This window comes from Phodopus roborovskii, unplaced genomic scaffold (genome assembly GCF_943737965.1).
Source record: "Phodopus roborovskii unplaced genomic scaffold, PHOROB, whole genome shotgun sequence".
NCBI lineage: Eukaryota > Metazoa > Chordata > Mammalia > Rodentia > Cricetidae > Phodopus > Phodopus roborovskii.
This window is the reverse complement of record NW_026126549.1, coordinates 26,251,346-26,266,815: the sequence shown is the minus strand read 5'-3', so window position 1 is coordinate 26,266,815 and position 15,470 is coordinate 26,251,346. Positions and strand designations below refer to the sequence as shown.

Sequence of the window (15,470 nt, the reverse complement as noted above, 5' to 3'; positions counted from 1 at the left end):
GTTTAATTCCCAGGACCCCTGCTGAGAGGTTTGCCACTGCGTATATCTCTAGATAAACCAGTGCCCTCTTCTGTCCTTCAGCCTCTGGAACATACATGATACATATAGATATATATGCAGACACTCAAACATACACATAAATGCAAATAAATAAATTTGTAAAACAAAAAAATAATTATGCCACATGGTGCTAACATGTCTTTAATCCCAGCACTTGGGAGGCAGAGATAGGTGGATGTCTGTGAGTTCCAGGCCAGCCTGGACTACAGAGTAAATTTCAGAGTAGCCACCTCTTCAGAGAAACCCTGTTTTGAAAAAAGAAGAAAAAGTAGATGAGAGAGAGAGAAAGAGAAATGATAGCTCCTGGTATTTAACTATGTTGAAAGTAGTCCAAAGGTCTAGAAAAAGGCATACCAAATTTGGAAATGACCATACAGAAATGTGACTTTATTGAGTTGGAAAGAAAATAAGTGTAGCATATCATCCCAGGAATATTTATCTAGATCTTTTCTCCAGAAGTCTATGAATCTTTCCTTGGAATACCCTATATAGTCAAAGATGACCTTGAATTTTTCGTTCTCCTGTCTCCTGAATGCTGTGGGTACAGGCATGCACACTTCACCCAGTTTTATGTGTTGCTATGTATTCAGCCAGGGTTTGCTATACATAAGGCAAGCACTCTTTCCACTGCTGTAGCCCCATCTCTAGTTTTTTTGTTTTGTATGTTCCCAACACATGTTTCTGCAGCAATAATTATGCGTATAAGAAAAAAATTAGGGGGTTGCAGAGATTCTCAGTGGTTAGTACTGGCTGCTCTTCCAGAGGTCTTGAGTTCAGTTCCCAGCAACCACAGCGTGCCTCACAACCACCTATACTGGGATCTGGTGCACTCTTCTGGTGTGCAGGTGTAAATGGAGATACAACATTCATATACATAAAATAAATTAATCTAAGAAAATATATTAACAAGAAAAAAATTAGAGCTAACATCTCCTCATTTTCTTCACATTTCAGAGTGGTGAAACCAGAACTATATCGCACTTTCATTATACCACCTGGCCAGATTTTGGAGTTCCGGAGTCACCAGCTTCATTCCTAAATTTCTTGTTTAAAGTTAGAGAGTCTGGCTCCTTGAACCCAGAGCATGGTCCTGCAGTAATCCATTGCAGTGCAGGCATTGGGCGCTCTGGCACCTTCTCCCTCGTAGACACCTGTCTTGTTCTGGTAAGTGTCTGTGGTACCTGTTTTCAGTTGTGGGTTTTTTTTTTTAGTTTGGTTTGTTTTTTTCCAGACAGGGTTTTTCTGTGCAATAACCTTGGCTGGTCAGGAACTCACTTTGTAGACCAGGCTGGCCTAAAACTCACAGAGATACCTGCCTCTGCCTCTTGAGTGCTGGGATTAAAGGTGTGCACCACCACCACCCAGCTGATAAACTTTATGTGCTTGAGGAGGCCGGAAGAAAGGATTGGATTCCCAAAACTGGAATTGCATGTAATTGTAAGACACCTGTGGGTGCTGGGAACCAAACCCTGGTTCTACAATAGCAGCCAATTCCCTTACCCATCTCGCCCCTTAAATTTTTTTTTTTTTAACTGTTTCTGCAGGCAGCTGTAAATTCTAATGTCATATCCCAAAACTCTAGGTTAAACTTGTAATTTCTTGTAGAAAATCTCTAGCTTTCACTGTTTAAACTAACTCTAATTCCTGGCTGATATATGAGTATGTCCAAAACAATTCCACCGATTCCCTAAGAAGTTTTTCTCAGCCAAGGTTGGCTCATACCTGTCATTCAAACACTAAGTAAGCTAAGGCAGAAAATTTGTGTCAAGTTTGAGGACAGCCTGGGCTAAGGAGTAAGACCCTATCCAAGAAAAGAATAAAATGAAGTCTCCCTCCAAAAGAGAGAGAAATGACAAAAGGAAAAAAAAAAATATTTATGTAATAGTATGTGCCTGTCATCTCAATATCTGAGGCCAGCAAGGGTTACCTGGTAAGATTCCACCTCTAAAAAGAAATGCCAATCTGAACTGGGGAGATGGCAAGCATGAAGACTTACGTTCAGATTCCCAGCCACACTTAGGAGTCAGGCACAGTGGCACATGTTTGTAATGTCAGAACTTGGGGAGAAATGGAGTCGGGTGGATCCTGAGAACCCACTGAACAGACAGTTTCCTAAACCATTGAGATCCTGTCTCAAAAGAACAAGAAAAGTCCAGGTGTGGTGGCATACACCGTTAATCCCTCAGAGGCAGAGGAGTCTCTGTGAGTTCCTGACCAGCCTGATCTACATAGCAAGTTCCAGAACAGCTAAAGCTACGTAGTAGAAACCTTGTCTCAAAAGAAAAAGAGCAATTGAAGAAACATCTGCCACTGGCCTCTATACATACATGTACATGCACCTTCACAAATACATCCATACATTATATATACATGCACAATATAATTTATAATTTTAAAAAATATTTGAATAGCCATGTGGTACTGGTGCATGCATTTAATCCCAGAACTCAAAAGGTAGAGACAAGCAGATCTCTGAGTTTGAGGCCAGCCTGATCTACAATGAGTTCCAGGATAGCCAGGGCTATAACACAGAGAAATTTTGTCTTGAAAAACCAGAAGGTGGGGTGGGGTGGGGAGGATTATTTTGGAGTTGGTTGAGTCATCTAGAGACCCAGAAACCCTTCAACTCTGTGTGTAAGAATAATGGGTGGTTGCCACTGTGTGTCAAATCATTTTTTCTTTAAGAAGAACTACAGCATAGCTAAGGTTTTAGCAGTGGCCTTGTATTGCTTCTGTTCTCTCTACTCAGACAACTTGGTTTTGCCTTTCTTGCAGATGGAAAAAGGAGAGAATGTTAATGTGAAACAAGTATTACTGAATATGAGAAAGTATCGAATGGGACTTATTCAGACACCAGACCAGCTCAGATTCTCCTATATGGCCATAATAGAAGGTGCAAAGTACACACAAGGAGATTCAAATATACAGGTAAATCACTGTCACTAATGTCAGATAACCAGACTCCATCTATACAGCCTTACTTAGGTAGATCAGTTGTCTGTCCCAGCATTCAAGAGACAGAAAAGTAAGCCAGTCATTGATAAGAATTATGGGTTAATTTAAATGTAATTATTACTTAGTAATGAACTATCAACCAACCATTTATAAGTAATGTAAGCCTCTTGTGATAATTTTGGAAGTCATTGCTGGTATTTGGGACTAACTGGCTCTGGCACAGGAAACATCCATTTACACATTGGTCAAAACTGGACAAAGGAGATTGGAGAGATTTCTTTTTTTCAGTACAGCATTCTCATCTTGCTTCTCTGTGTTTGCTGGCAACTCTGACTCTGTCCTTTATCTCCCCAAATTCTCCTAGTCTGGCTCTCATACATCCATAACCCACCAAACAACCAAAACCATCCACCCCACCTCTTGGTACTGTGGGTGTGTGTCAGTTTTCTAGGTTGCTTCCTGTTGTCTGGTGACTCTGACATCTTTAGGAGACCCTGAGAAAATTAAGATGATGGTCAAATCCTGGGGGAGCTAGCTCTTATCCAGTCTCTGTGTGATGGGAAGATGTAGGGTTTATCTGAAATCCTAGCTGGAATAGTCTAAGAGGCTGGACCATCTGAGCAAGCAACCTTGAAACTGTTCTGGAACTCTGAGGACACTGCAACAAAAGCATAACCTCTTCCCCAAAGTAATACATTTTTTTACTTCCACTTTGAAATTAAGACATTTAAAAAATATAGGATGGTTTCATTTAGTAGTTTCTGTAATCCAGTGTCTGTCAGCAGCTATCGCTTATGTATCAACAATCAAAAAATTTAAAGTCAATACAACACCATACAGGATCCAGATTCCCTGTGTATTTCCCTTTTCTATGTGTTTTTTAAATGTCTCTCTTTAAAGACTTTAATTCGTTATTTATAAAATTGTTTACTTTTTTCTGTTTATACTTTTTCCCTTTTTCCTTTCTTAAGCCTATATACATTGTTAAATGCAATGAAACCCTGGAACCTATTTAAAGGTCATCTGGATCTTTTTAAAAATTTGAGCTGCCATGTGGTTGCTGGGAATTCAATCAGGGTCCTCGGGAAGAGCAGACAGTGCTCTTAACTGTCTGAGCCATCTCTCCAGTTCCCTTGATCTCTCTTACTAAGCATCTGCAGTGTTCTCTGTTAGCTACAGTGCAGTTCAGTTCAGCACATGGCTGACTCCAGCAGGCAGGCACGCACGCAGTGGCTGGTAGCTGTATCTCTTTTGTGTTTCCGAGCCTACCCAAGAACTGTGGTCACCAGGAAGCCATTGCCAGGAAGCTACCTTTGACTCTGTGTTTTAAACTTTTTTTTAAGTTTTCTTGGGCTTTATGTAGATATATGTGGTCAGACCTTGGGCATCATACGTAATTGGATTTTTCTCTCAAGCCAGCCAGCTCCCAGATTATGACACAGAGACATAATATAAATTTTGAAAGCTCGGCTGATAGCTTAGCCTTTTTAAGTAGCTGTTATAACTTAACACATTAATCTATGTGCTGCCCTGAGGCTTGTTTATCTTATCTATGTTCTATTTTCCTGCTTCCTGTGAGTCTCTTTGTGTATCCACCCTCTTCCCAAAGTTCTCTCTTCCTGGAAAATCCTGCCTAGCTATTAGCTGTTTAGCCTTTTAGTAAACCAATTCAAGTGACCATCCTCACAGTGTACAAAAAGATTATCTTTTAACACTTACTACTTCTCTTCTTTACCCAGAAACGGTGGAGAGAACTCTCTAAAGAAGATCTGTCTCCTGTTTGTGATCATTCACAAAACAGAACAATGACTGAAAAATACAATGGAAAGAGGATAGGTTCAGAAGAAGAAAAACTAACAGGGCTTTCTTCTAAGATTCAAGACAGTGTGGAAGAGAACAATGAGAGGTATGTGCCATGTGACCTGAGAAAAATGAGCATGAGATAATAGACTCTTTGTTTATACAGTTAATATGACCTTTTACTTATGTCGAATTGTTTGGGTGGTATTTGATGACATGAATATTGTCAGAGTTTTCTGTCTTATGAAGAAAGTCAGTACAGTGTGGTCTGTGGTGGCTCACACCTTTAATTCCAGCACTCTGAGGCACCGGCAGCCAGGTGGATCTCTGAGTTTGAGACCAGTCTGGTCTACAGAGCAAGTTCCAGGCAAGCCTGGAGTACAGAGATACCTTATCTAGAAAAAGGGGGAGGGGGGAGAGGAAGCCAGTATAACACTAGAGAGATGATTCAGTGTGTAAGAGCACTTACTGCTCTTTTTAGAGGACCTGAATTCAGTTCCCAGCACCCAAATAGGTGACTTATAACCAACTGTTACTCCAGTTCCAGGAGATCCAATGTCCTCTAGCCTCCTTGGGCATCTTTTTTTTATGTTCATGAGTATTTTCGATGCATATCTACAACACCTGTGGTTGGTACTCACAGGGTCCAGAAGAGGGTGTCATTTTCTCTTTAACTGGAGGTAGAGATAGGTATGAGGTACCAATTGAGTATTGGGAATTCAACCAGACCCAACAGTTGCTACAACAACTGTTCTTAACTGCTGACCATCTCTCTAGTACCATTAAAAAACATTTTGAAAACACAGTACTGATCAGTTTAAAAGCCAGTTCATAGAAACTACTTAAATAATGCTGCTGTGTTCGAAGTTGCTATAGTTAGGTGATAAAATAGTGTAAGACAAAATGAGTCATATGAATATTTGTAATTACTAATTGACAGCTATAATTGACAATGTACCTAATTAGAAAAAAGCTAAATATATTTCCACTGTGGAGTATTTTTCTCCAGAATTAGATGAAACACTTAACTGTGTGTCCACAGCACCTCACACATGAGCTCTTTTTCTTAATGACTTTATTTTCTTTTTCTCTTTTATGCTTTTTATTGTAGGAAGTGTTATGATGTTGTATTTGTTAACATTAGGATACTGATGGATCCCATGAAATTAGTCAGAATTCATCTCCCTAGCACCGTGGGAATAGCTCAGTCCTTAACATCGGGAAACAAAGCAATTGTTTGCCTGAATATTATAAAAGCTAACATTTTTTTCTAGAGGAAGAGTTAAGTGGCTGACATGTTGACATTGTCCATTCTTCTGTGAGTCCAGGACTGGTTGCTCTGAGTGTTTGAGAGCTTTCAGTGAAACAAAATTCCATGTTGGACAGGAAGATGGGAGCTGGAAATTTGTTTGGTCAAATAGAAGAGTGGGCACCCTCCAAACAGAGCATTCATAGAAATAGTCAGGAGTACTTGTCAAAGGACTTTGAGATTTTGTATGCTGTAGAATCAGATGCTGTAGAACCTCCAGTCTGTCCCCTCTCAGCTGGTTGGCAAAGAGAGAAAGGAAAGAGGAGGAAGCAAATAGTTTTTTGAAAAAAAATGTCTGGCTTACCTTCAGGACCTGGCAAAGTATTACTATAAGTATTCCAGAAATTATACTTAAATTGTAAGAGCACATCGTTGGCTATATGAAACAATTTGACCTTTTCCCTTTATTGCTACATTATTTAAATGAGATGTAAAATATGTGAATATCCATGGTTTTGTTGGTGACCAGGCAGATGTGTCCCTGCAGTTAAGGCCTGCTGTGCAGACACTTTAATTTGTTTCTGTCTATTCACAGTATTCTACGGAAACGTATTCGAGAGGACAGAAAGGCCACTACAGCTCAGAAGGTGCAGCAGATGAAACAGAGGCTAAATGAAACTGAACGAAAAAGAAAAAGGTGGTTATATTGGCAACCTATTCTCACTAGGATGGGGTTTGTGTCAGTCATTTTGGTTGGCGCTTTGATTGGCTGGACACTGTTTTATCAGTGACATACCCTATAAATACAGTTTTACCCAGCACCTTTCTGCACTGGCAGGTGACAGTGCTGCATTAATCTCAAGGGTTTGTTAGCAAATGCCTCATACCCCAAAAATGTTGCAGTAGACTAGACATCAACCAGATAAGGGATGTTTACAGTCACAAGCCCACCATCTCAGGACTCACCACTGCAGGTTCCTCTGAGACCCAAACTGTCAATGACTCAAAATAAAGACAAACATGCTTGTTGAAAACTGTTACTTCTTACAGCTGTGTTCACACATGTTGAGCATCATGCTTCACTGACTAATATTGAGAAATCCTTATTATAAGGATTGGCTTTTGGAGGCTTTCTGGATTTTAACCTGCACTTGATATAAGCAATAAACATTATGGCTTTTTTCTACGTTATCAATGGAAAGAAAATATCCTTTAAATAATGTGTGTAATATGTAATATACTGTTGAAATGGGCATTACAACTTTATATGCTTAACCATTTTAGGGTAAATATATTTTATAAGTACTTATTTAATTTTACTTTTGTAGTTAAATGTACTTTAAAAGTTTAATTTGAAAATTTGTTACCATAGAAAAATAAATTGTATGTTGACTGTTATATACTGGATACATTTTCCCTTTCCTAAACAGAAGTTTGGTAGAGGCAGTTGAAACTGTGAGAAGGCTATTTCTACTACATATTTTTATTTCTTTTGTATTTTATGGTTTATCTTATTTTAAAAAGAAAAGCAAAGAAACAAAATTTTTCTAAATATGTTACTGAAGGAAATTTCTCCTTTCTGTGATAGTCAAGCAACAATTGGTCAAGACTTAGTTTAAAAAGAACAACAAAAATGTGTATTCTGCAACACATTACATCACCACAGTGCTCAGGAAGCTGAGGCAAGAGGCTCAAAGTTTGAAGCCATCCAAGACCATATAGCAAGTTCCTATCTTTAAAAACAAGAAAGGAGGCATTGGAGGAGGGTCCAGAAAATACCAAAGAATAAAATTGGTTCTTAGCCATATGTGATGACACAAACTTGGGATCTTGGCATTTGGGAGATAGAGGCAGAAGGACCACAAGTTCAAGGCCAGCCAGGACTGCAAGAAACTGTCTAAAAAAACTGAAATGGTTAAGAGAAAAGAAATTGATTTCTGTAAAGTAAAGCCCATGCATGACTTACACTGTTCTTTTTTGTGTAAATGTTAATGTAATTACCCAAATGGGATAACTTATTAGTAGGTAAAAGGAGCCAGTGTTTTATACTTATGATTTCAGCTCATTGAACTGAAATTTTGAAGTAAAAAATTAAAGCTCTTTCTAAGTTCAATAAATAGTACAATGGTGTACAAACTTATATTGTTCCTTACATTTGTAATGAATATTTTTAAAGCATGTAACCACTAATAGGGTTTCAGTAGTTTCAAAGTCTGTGCTTTGGATCTGTCACCTAGGTGGTGGAGAGGCTCCAAACTGCTAGGACAGTATCTCAGCTTTATCTCTTTTATATATCATGTAAGGTTGCATTATAAGACTTAATTACTTTAAAAGAGACAGTTAATAAAATGTAGTTTGAAAACCACAGGTGTAGTTAGGAAGTGTGAATGGCCTTGAGAAGCAGTCTTGAATGTGGTAACTTTACTGAAAGTCTGATATAGGTGGTACTGCATACTAAATAAGATTATGAGTCCTGATTCAGCATTACTATGTCCTGTAACTGTGAGATGGCGAGCAGGTAAGCATGATGTTTTCTTTTATCTGTTTGCATTAAACTATGTTTTAATAGCAAGGCCCTTATACTCTGCAATTAGATGGTTATTGGTTTTAAGCCTTATTTGTTTATTAACACCCCCCAAAAAACTGCATTATGTTAGCCTGCTAGGCCTTTTTAAGATTCCAATTGGAGTAGGACAAGGTGACACACACCTTTAATCCCAGCCCTAAGGAGGCCAAAGACTGGCAAATCCCTGTGAATTCCAGACTAGCCTGGTCTACAGAGCAAATTCCAAGCCAACTAGGGATACACACTGAGACCCTGTCTTGAAAGGAATCCAATTGAAGATAACCTCTGTTTAAACAGCTTCTTAGGACAACATACTGATAAAGCTGCACTAGCCCTTCCCAGGAAGGATGTCCCTTCTAGAGATAGCATTGAACACTTCTCTTTTTGCTTCTTGGTGTGTACTTAATGCTTCTCAGAACACATTTGGTGTAGTGACTCCTCAGTTCCAAGCTTGTTTTTCTCCTGATCTTTAAGGACCGTTTTTAAACAACAGCAGCTTTAAATAACATTTCTGTGCTGCTTACTAAGTATACATGGCATTTGACAACTGTGTCCACGGGCATTGTCCTGGCCTGTATGAAATGAGCTGTGCTGGTGTGGCACCATACTGTCCTGAGGGCTAGCCAGAGAAGGGTCTTAGCAGTGTCCGCTGGTTCTGCATCTTTTAGCATCTTTAAATCATGTGTTATCAGTCTCGTGATATTTACAGATTTTAATTAATTAGGAATAGTTTGACTTCAGTCAAATTCTGCCTTTCTTAATAAATTGGGAAAAGTTATTTTTAAAGGTGCTTATTTACAGAAAGAATTCTTAATTCCTATCCCTGCCTTACTTAATGCCTGATCAGTGGCTACACCTGCGGTTATATATGCCTTTCCAAGGTACTGTGTTATATCTGCTTACTGATTTTTGTCTATGCTTGCTCAAACTTAAAATGTAAAGATACAGTTCTCTCTCCCTCTTTTTTTCGGTGGGGGGTGGTGGTGGTGGTGGTGATTCATGACAAGTCTTTCTTTGTGGCTTTGGAGGCTGTCCTGGAACTAGCTCTGTGGACCAGCCTGCCCTCAAACTCACAGAGATCTGCCTGCCTCTGCCTCCTGAGTGCTGGGATTAAAGGTGTACGTGATACAGTTCTTTTTAAATGTACTTATATGTAAAGGGTCATTTGTTGTGTTCAACCAGACTCTTCCATATCTGTTGGGTTTTCTACATCTTATTCTCTCTTTTTATCCATTTCATTATATGTTAGCATTTTTACCAAAGAGTGAACAGGAAAAGGAAAAGTGAGAACCTGTTTATAATCAATTTTGGTCGAAACAGCTGTGCTTTCCAGGTGCATCAGAGGAAAGCGTCCTAATCTCCGAGTTCACTTGACATGCACTGGCTTGTTCTTCTGTCTTAAGTAAACTAGAGTTGATGTTATGAATTAAAAAGTATGTCCACATTTCTAGTTACGACATATGACAGCTCTCTTGTTTTGACATCACTTCCTTATGTGTTCTTAGCACCAGTTCCCAGGGTGGTGACCACCATTTTCTGCAGGCACAGAAAGACCCCTGCTGATTCCTTTAAAACTATCTCTGGCTAGATTCTACATAGAGACCGGAACCTGATGGTAGTAAAAGTACTCTTATTGGCCATTGTATACAATACATTTAAAAAATTTACATTACTAGATATGCCTATCAAGTCATTTCACAGATTAAAAATCTACATTGCCTTAATTTTTACTTGGATATGCAAATCTTTATTTGTGGTGGTTGTTGGGTGGGTTTATTGATTATTTCAGTTTTTGTTTTGTTTTGAAACAGGGTCTTGGTGTTTCCCAAGCATAGCCTTAATCTCAGCTTAAATGACCTTCCTACATAAATGACCTGTTGAGTAGCTAATGCCACAGTTTTCTAATGTAAATCTTGAAGAAATGTTTTAAAACTGTAGTCATAAACCAGATGTCCTTAGATATATAGCCTGTTTCTTTAAATGTCCAGATAAGATGTCAGGCTTTTAGTCAAACTCTGTTCACATTTCCTTCTAGTAGGGCCACCATCCTTGGGTCCTGAGGAATAGCATATATAGCTGTGGCATGGATTCTGTGTGGTCTGCTATTTGGTAGGAAGGAAGGGCTTGTGAGGGCTTTAATCTGGCTGAATTTGGTCTATCTGTTGAGTTTGGAGCTGCACATTTTGCTTAAATGTCAACAGCTATTAAAGTCTCTTACATTTTTGAGCTTCCTTTATATAGCTTTGTCCTAAAATCTTATAACTACCTTTTTGTTCAAAGTATAACTATTTTTCTCTCATTAAATTTGTTGTTTCATAACTTGAAATGAAGGCCTCGGTTATTGACAGTGACTGACTCCAGAGTAGACCTGTTCAATCTTTCCTTGAATTCACTTGATGGGTCTGATGTCATTTCCTACTCAAATACTGGTCTTCAGTTTGTTTTTTACTTTTTACTTTTATTTTTAATTAATTAATTAATTGGTGTTTCAAGACAGGGTTTCTCTATCTAACAGCCCTGGCTGCCCTAGAACTCTTTGTAGACCATGCTGTCCTGGAACTTATAGAGCCACCTGCCTCTGCCTCCCAAGTGTTGTGATTAAAGGCATGTGCCCAGCTGGTCTTCAGTTTTTATCAGTTTGTCAATGCAGTCTAGCATTTTGCACCTGGAATACAGTTCCGTAACTGTCCCATTGAGTATGGAAGGAGAAACTTAGATTGTGTCCTCCATTCCTGCTCTGCTTGGGAGTCATCCCCAGTCAGATGACTTGCTATACAGCCAGTGTGTTCCTTCCTGGGTCCTAGGACAGCTTCAAGCCATTCTGCATAAGTGCTTTCTCTGATCCACTGACCCATTGTCCTTTGCCAGTTGTTTTTTCCCTGTTACTGTCACTGCATTGGTATAGTGCCATTTCCATTTGTAAGCTGGGCGTGAATGTAAGTTTGGTCTACCTAATGGGCTTTGTGAAGGCTAACCTTTTGGGCAGTGTGTCCAGAGGGGGAGTTCTGACTTTGGAACTCTGCTTGGTTGTAAAAGTCAAAGTGGTTATGAGCAGTGAGTTGTGAGGCCATCACCTGTAGGGTCTATTTGGGGCTGCTGCAAAAAAGACTTTCATGGGATTTTTTCCCCCTTTTGTTTACAGAGACCACTTTTTAATAAGCAACAAATTATTCTTTGTAGTCACATATTAGGCATAGATTTTTCAGATCCATGATGCTTTTGACATTTTAAATAACTAAAAAATGGCTTTTGAGTTTGCAAAGTTCAGGAGAGGAAGCCTGGGTAAGTTCCTTTAAAGCTTGGCTTCCTGTGGTTAGCACTGAATGATCTCCGTAGGATGATATTGTAAAAGTCTCATTGAATGATTTTCCCTCCCCCATGAGCCTGTATACCATGGGCCAGGGAAGAACACTTCAGTGTCTACAGTAGCATGGAGACAGCTGGCACCCAGGACACCCATACAGCTCGTTGATTTGCTTGGACCCATTTCATTTTTGCCTTATCAGAAATAAAGTGGTAAAGATCCATTCAAGTAAATACAATTATCTAAAAAGCCTGCTTGTCAGTCTTACAAATAAAGTTAATTTCTAAGAAGTTATTCCAATAATTTCCTCTTACTTTTATCAGTTCTAAACACTATTAGCAAAGAAGCAATGAGTTCTAAAAACCAGTTTGTCTATTGTTAAGTGGCAAATTTATTATTCTTGGTAAATGTGTATCTAATAAACACTACTTAATCCAAGTTAGGTTTCATGACACTTTAGACAGCACCACCCTTAAGTCAGAAGTAGCTTGTGCATGATCACCCTGCTTAGTGCACATAAAGCTGAGAAGCAAACTCCAGGCTGTAGTTTCAGCACCTAAAGACTCCGGCTTTTCTCATTATTCCAACTACAGTTCTTTATACTTTGCAGCAATGAAGCAACAGAAACTTTGTTACATTCTGCTATAGGCATGGTTTCTCTGTGACCCATTGACATCTAAAGAGTATGGTTTCTTAATGCCAACACTATGCAGTAATCAGAAACCACCACAGGTGCTTGGTAGAGCTGCCTTTGGGAGAACAAGCCAGTAGGCAAGGAGGGAGACCCTAGATGGAGGAGGTCTGGTTCATTTCTTGTGTATACATGGTGCTGATACAAAAGTAACAACACTCTTTGTGGGTGTGAGAGAGAGAGACAGAAAAAGAGAAGGGGGTGTGGTAAGGGAGTTGGTGCAAAAATGGAAATACCTTTAACATCCCAAAAGGTTTGGCTACTGGCAAAAAATTGAGAAATACCAAGAAAAACTACTGCTTTTAACAGTCACACCCTGTCTCTTTGTTTAAATAAATACCTTCTTTTATTTTACTTTTGGCATTAAAATGCACTGAATTGTTTTACCTACCTTAGTAGTTAGAATCATTAGTGTTATCGTCAGGAGAAAATACAAAGGCTGAAAATCTGATTTAAAGGTACAAGCCAGCTTTATGTCCAAACTTTATATTTAAACTTTCTAGCAGTGTTACAGTGATTGTTCAAACTGGATTAGACTTTTGCATTGAAGTCAAAGTATGGGTAAGTCTAGAACGCATAATAAGATCTTGCTATGTTCTTGTGGCTATATTATTTTTTAAACTTGTCTGTCTCTTGACATATTATGTAGAGGTAATTTCTTGGATAAAAAAGGATGGCCTAAAAGATTCAGTAATTATTGAAGAAGTGAGTTATGGTACATCACATCAGTCCATCTCACCACTACAATTTGGAAATCTGCTGTTTTGGGAAGTCCTTGGTGTGACTGGATGTGACATGTTGGAATGGTTTTTGGTAGTTCAGTGTTAGGCCTTTCATGTTTGTGTCTATGTACATCTGTGTGTGTGGTAAATACGAATTGAATAGATGACTTCTTATTTTATGTTTTAGGCCAAGATTGACAGACACCTAAATACTCATGACTTGAGACTATTCTGCAGCTATAAATTTTGAACCTTTGATGTACAAAGCAAGACCTGAAGCCCACTGCGGAGACTAAAGTGAGGCTTGCTAACCCTGTAGATTGCCTCACAAGTTGTCTGTTTACAAAGTAAGCTTTACATCCAGGGGATGAAGAACACCACCAGCAGAAGACTTGCAAACTCTTTAACTTGATGTATTGTTTTCTAACGTGTATGAAATGTAGAAAGATGTAAAGGAAATAAATTAGGAGAGAATACTTTGTATTATACTGCCATTCCTAATGTATTTTTATACTTTTTGGCAGCATTAAATATTTTTATTAAATAGATTATGTTGTTTTGTGTGTGTGTTATCTTAGGGCAGCTCCAATTCAAATAATATTTTCTCATGGGTTTACTCACATTTTTTTATAGTCAGAAATGAACATTTAAATTGAAATCAGTTCAAAATAAAGGTCACTTAGCTTTAGTTACCCTTTAATGGGCTTTCTATCCTAAGTAGTACTGGTTAGGCAAAAGCAACACAGGAAAGTTAAAATATTGCTTTTGTCACTTAAGACAACATTAATCTTAGTATTGCTTTGTGGTCAACATTCAATTCAGTAAGAACAGTGTTGGGTTGTTGCTTTTAGCATCTCAGTTGTCCTGTGTTGGATATTGCCTTCCCAAGCATTTCCTTATATAAGGATGTCAGAGGTTCCTTCCCGCTTGTGGCTTATTTCCCATCTAATTTACACAGCAAATGATGGGTTTGGAATATCAGATGACTGTAACCCTTTTGGTGCTGAAGAAACTCAAACCATGCAGTAGTTTCCAGGTAGTAAATATACCTGTTCCATCCTTTAAAAATCTACTTGAGCCTGGCCAGTGGTAGTGCACACCTTTAGGAGGCAGAGACAGGCAGATCTCTGAATTCAAGACCAGCCTGGTCTACTGAGCAGTTTCACAGCCTCCAAAGTTACAGACAAAAGCCTGTCTCGAAAAAGAAAAAAGAGCCTGGAAATACAATATAACATATTGTATATACAAGATAACATATTCCTCTGAGGTGTGAAGGAGAAGTATTTTCCTTGACTCCCAAGTGTAAGGCTTCATGTTCATTACTGTATCCGTTATGAAAGAGTTGATTTTGGCTCATAGTTTGACAGTATCATCCATCATGATGGGAGACAGCAGCAAGAGCGAGGCAACTGGACACCTTGTGCTCAGGAAGCAGAGAGGAATGTTGGTGCTTATTAAGTTCAGAACCCCAGCCAGTGGGAAGGTAGGTCTATTCAGTCAAACCTCTCAGAATGTCCTCACTAACCTGCCCAGAAGTGTGCTCATACTCATAAAATAAAGCTTTTTTTTTTTTAAAAAGCAGAAAACTAGCTGGGCAAACTCCAAACTCTGCATCTCCATATCTGATGTCGAAACACTCTTAGGTCTCCTTTCGGCTTTGTTGACTGCAACATACTTCTTTCTTTTGGGCTGGTGGTTCTCGGGTGTTAGTAGCTCTCCTCAGACGGTATCCCATGACTCTGGCATTTCTAACATCTTGGGTTCTCAAAGGCAATCCAGGCTTCAACTTCACAGCTCCATGCAATGGCCTCCTTAGGTCACCATTCACACATGCCTGGCCTTGGCTGATTTCCTTAGTCATTGAGAGAGATTCCAAAACCTCTTAACTCCAAAGCCACAGCTGTTGGGTGGGGGTGGCAAACACCTTTAATCTCAGCACTCAGGAGGCAGAGGCAATCAGCTCTCTGAGTTTGAGGCCAGTCTGGTCAACAAAGCAAGTTCCAGGACAAGCTCCAAAACTACACAGAGGAAACCCTGTCTCAAGCCAAAAACAAAACAACCAATAAAAACAAACAAAACCATGTGGCTGGAGCTACCAAGTTCTGCTGTTTGCTGGGGATGAA

The 15,470-nt window shown here is 39.1% G+C and overlaps 1 protein-coding gene across 3 annotated transcripts in view; it reads left to right on the top strand.

The window, feature by feature from the left end:
* Ptpn2 (protein tyrosine phosphatase non-receptor type 2) overlaps positions 1–13,895 on the top strand; it is a 52,720-nt gene extending 38,825 nt beyond the window's left edge. For 2 of the 3 annotated variants that reach the window (XM_051200731.1, XM_051200733.1), the window contains 4 exons: positions 1,015–1,224; positions 2,836–2,988; positions 4,755–4,921; positions 6,660–7,462. In XM_051200731.1, coding sequence (XP_051056688.1) covers positions 1,015–1,224; positions 2,836–2,988; positions 4,755–4,921; positions 6,660–6,855 — 726 coding nt within the window. In that variant the 3' untranslated portion in view covers positions 6,856–7,462. Of the gene's footprint in view, positions 1–1,014; positions 1,225–2,835; positions 2,989–4,754; positions 4,922–6,659; positions 7,463–13,534 lie in introns of those variants that run through there. The other variant, XM_051200732.1, reaches the window with a different exon arrangement.
* The last annotated feature ends 1,575 nt before the right edge of the window (positions 13,896–15,470 follow it).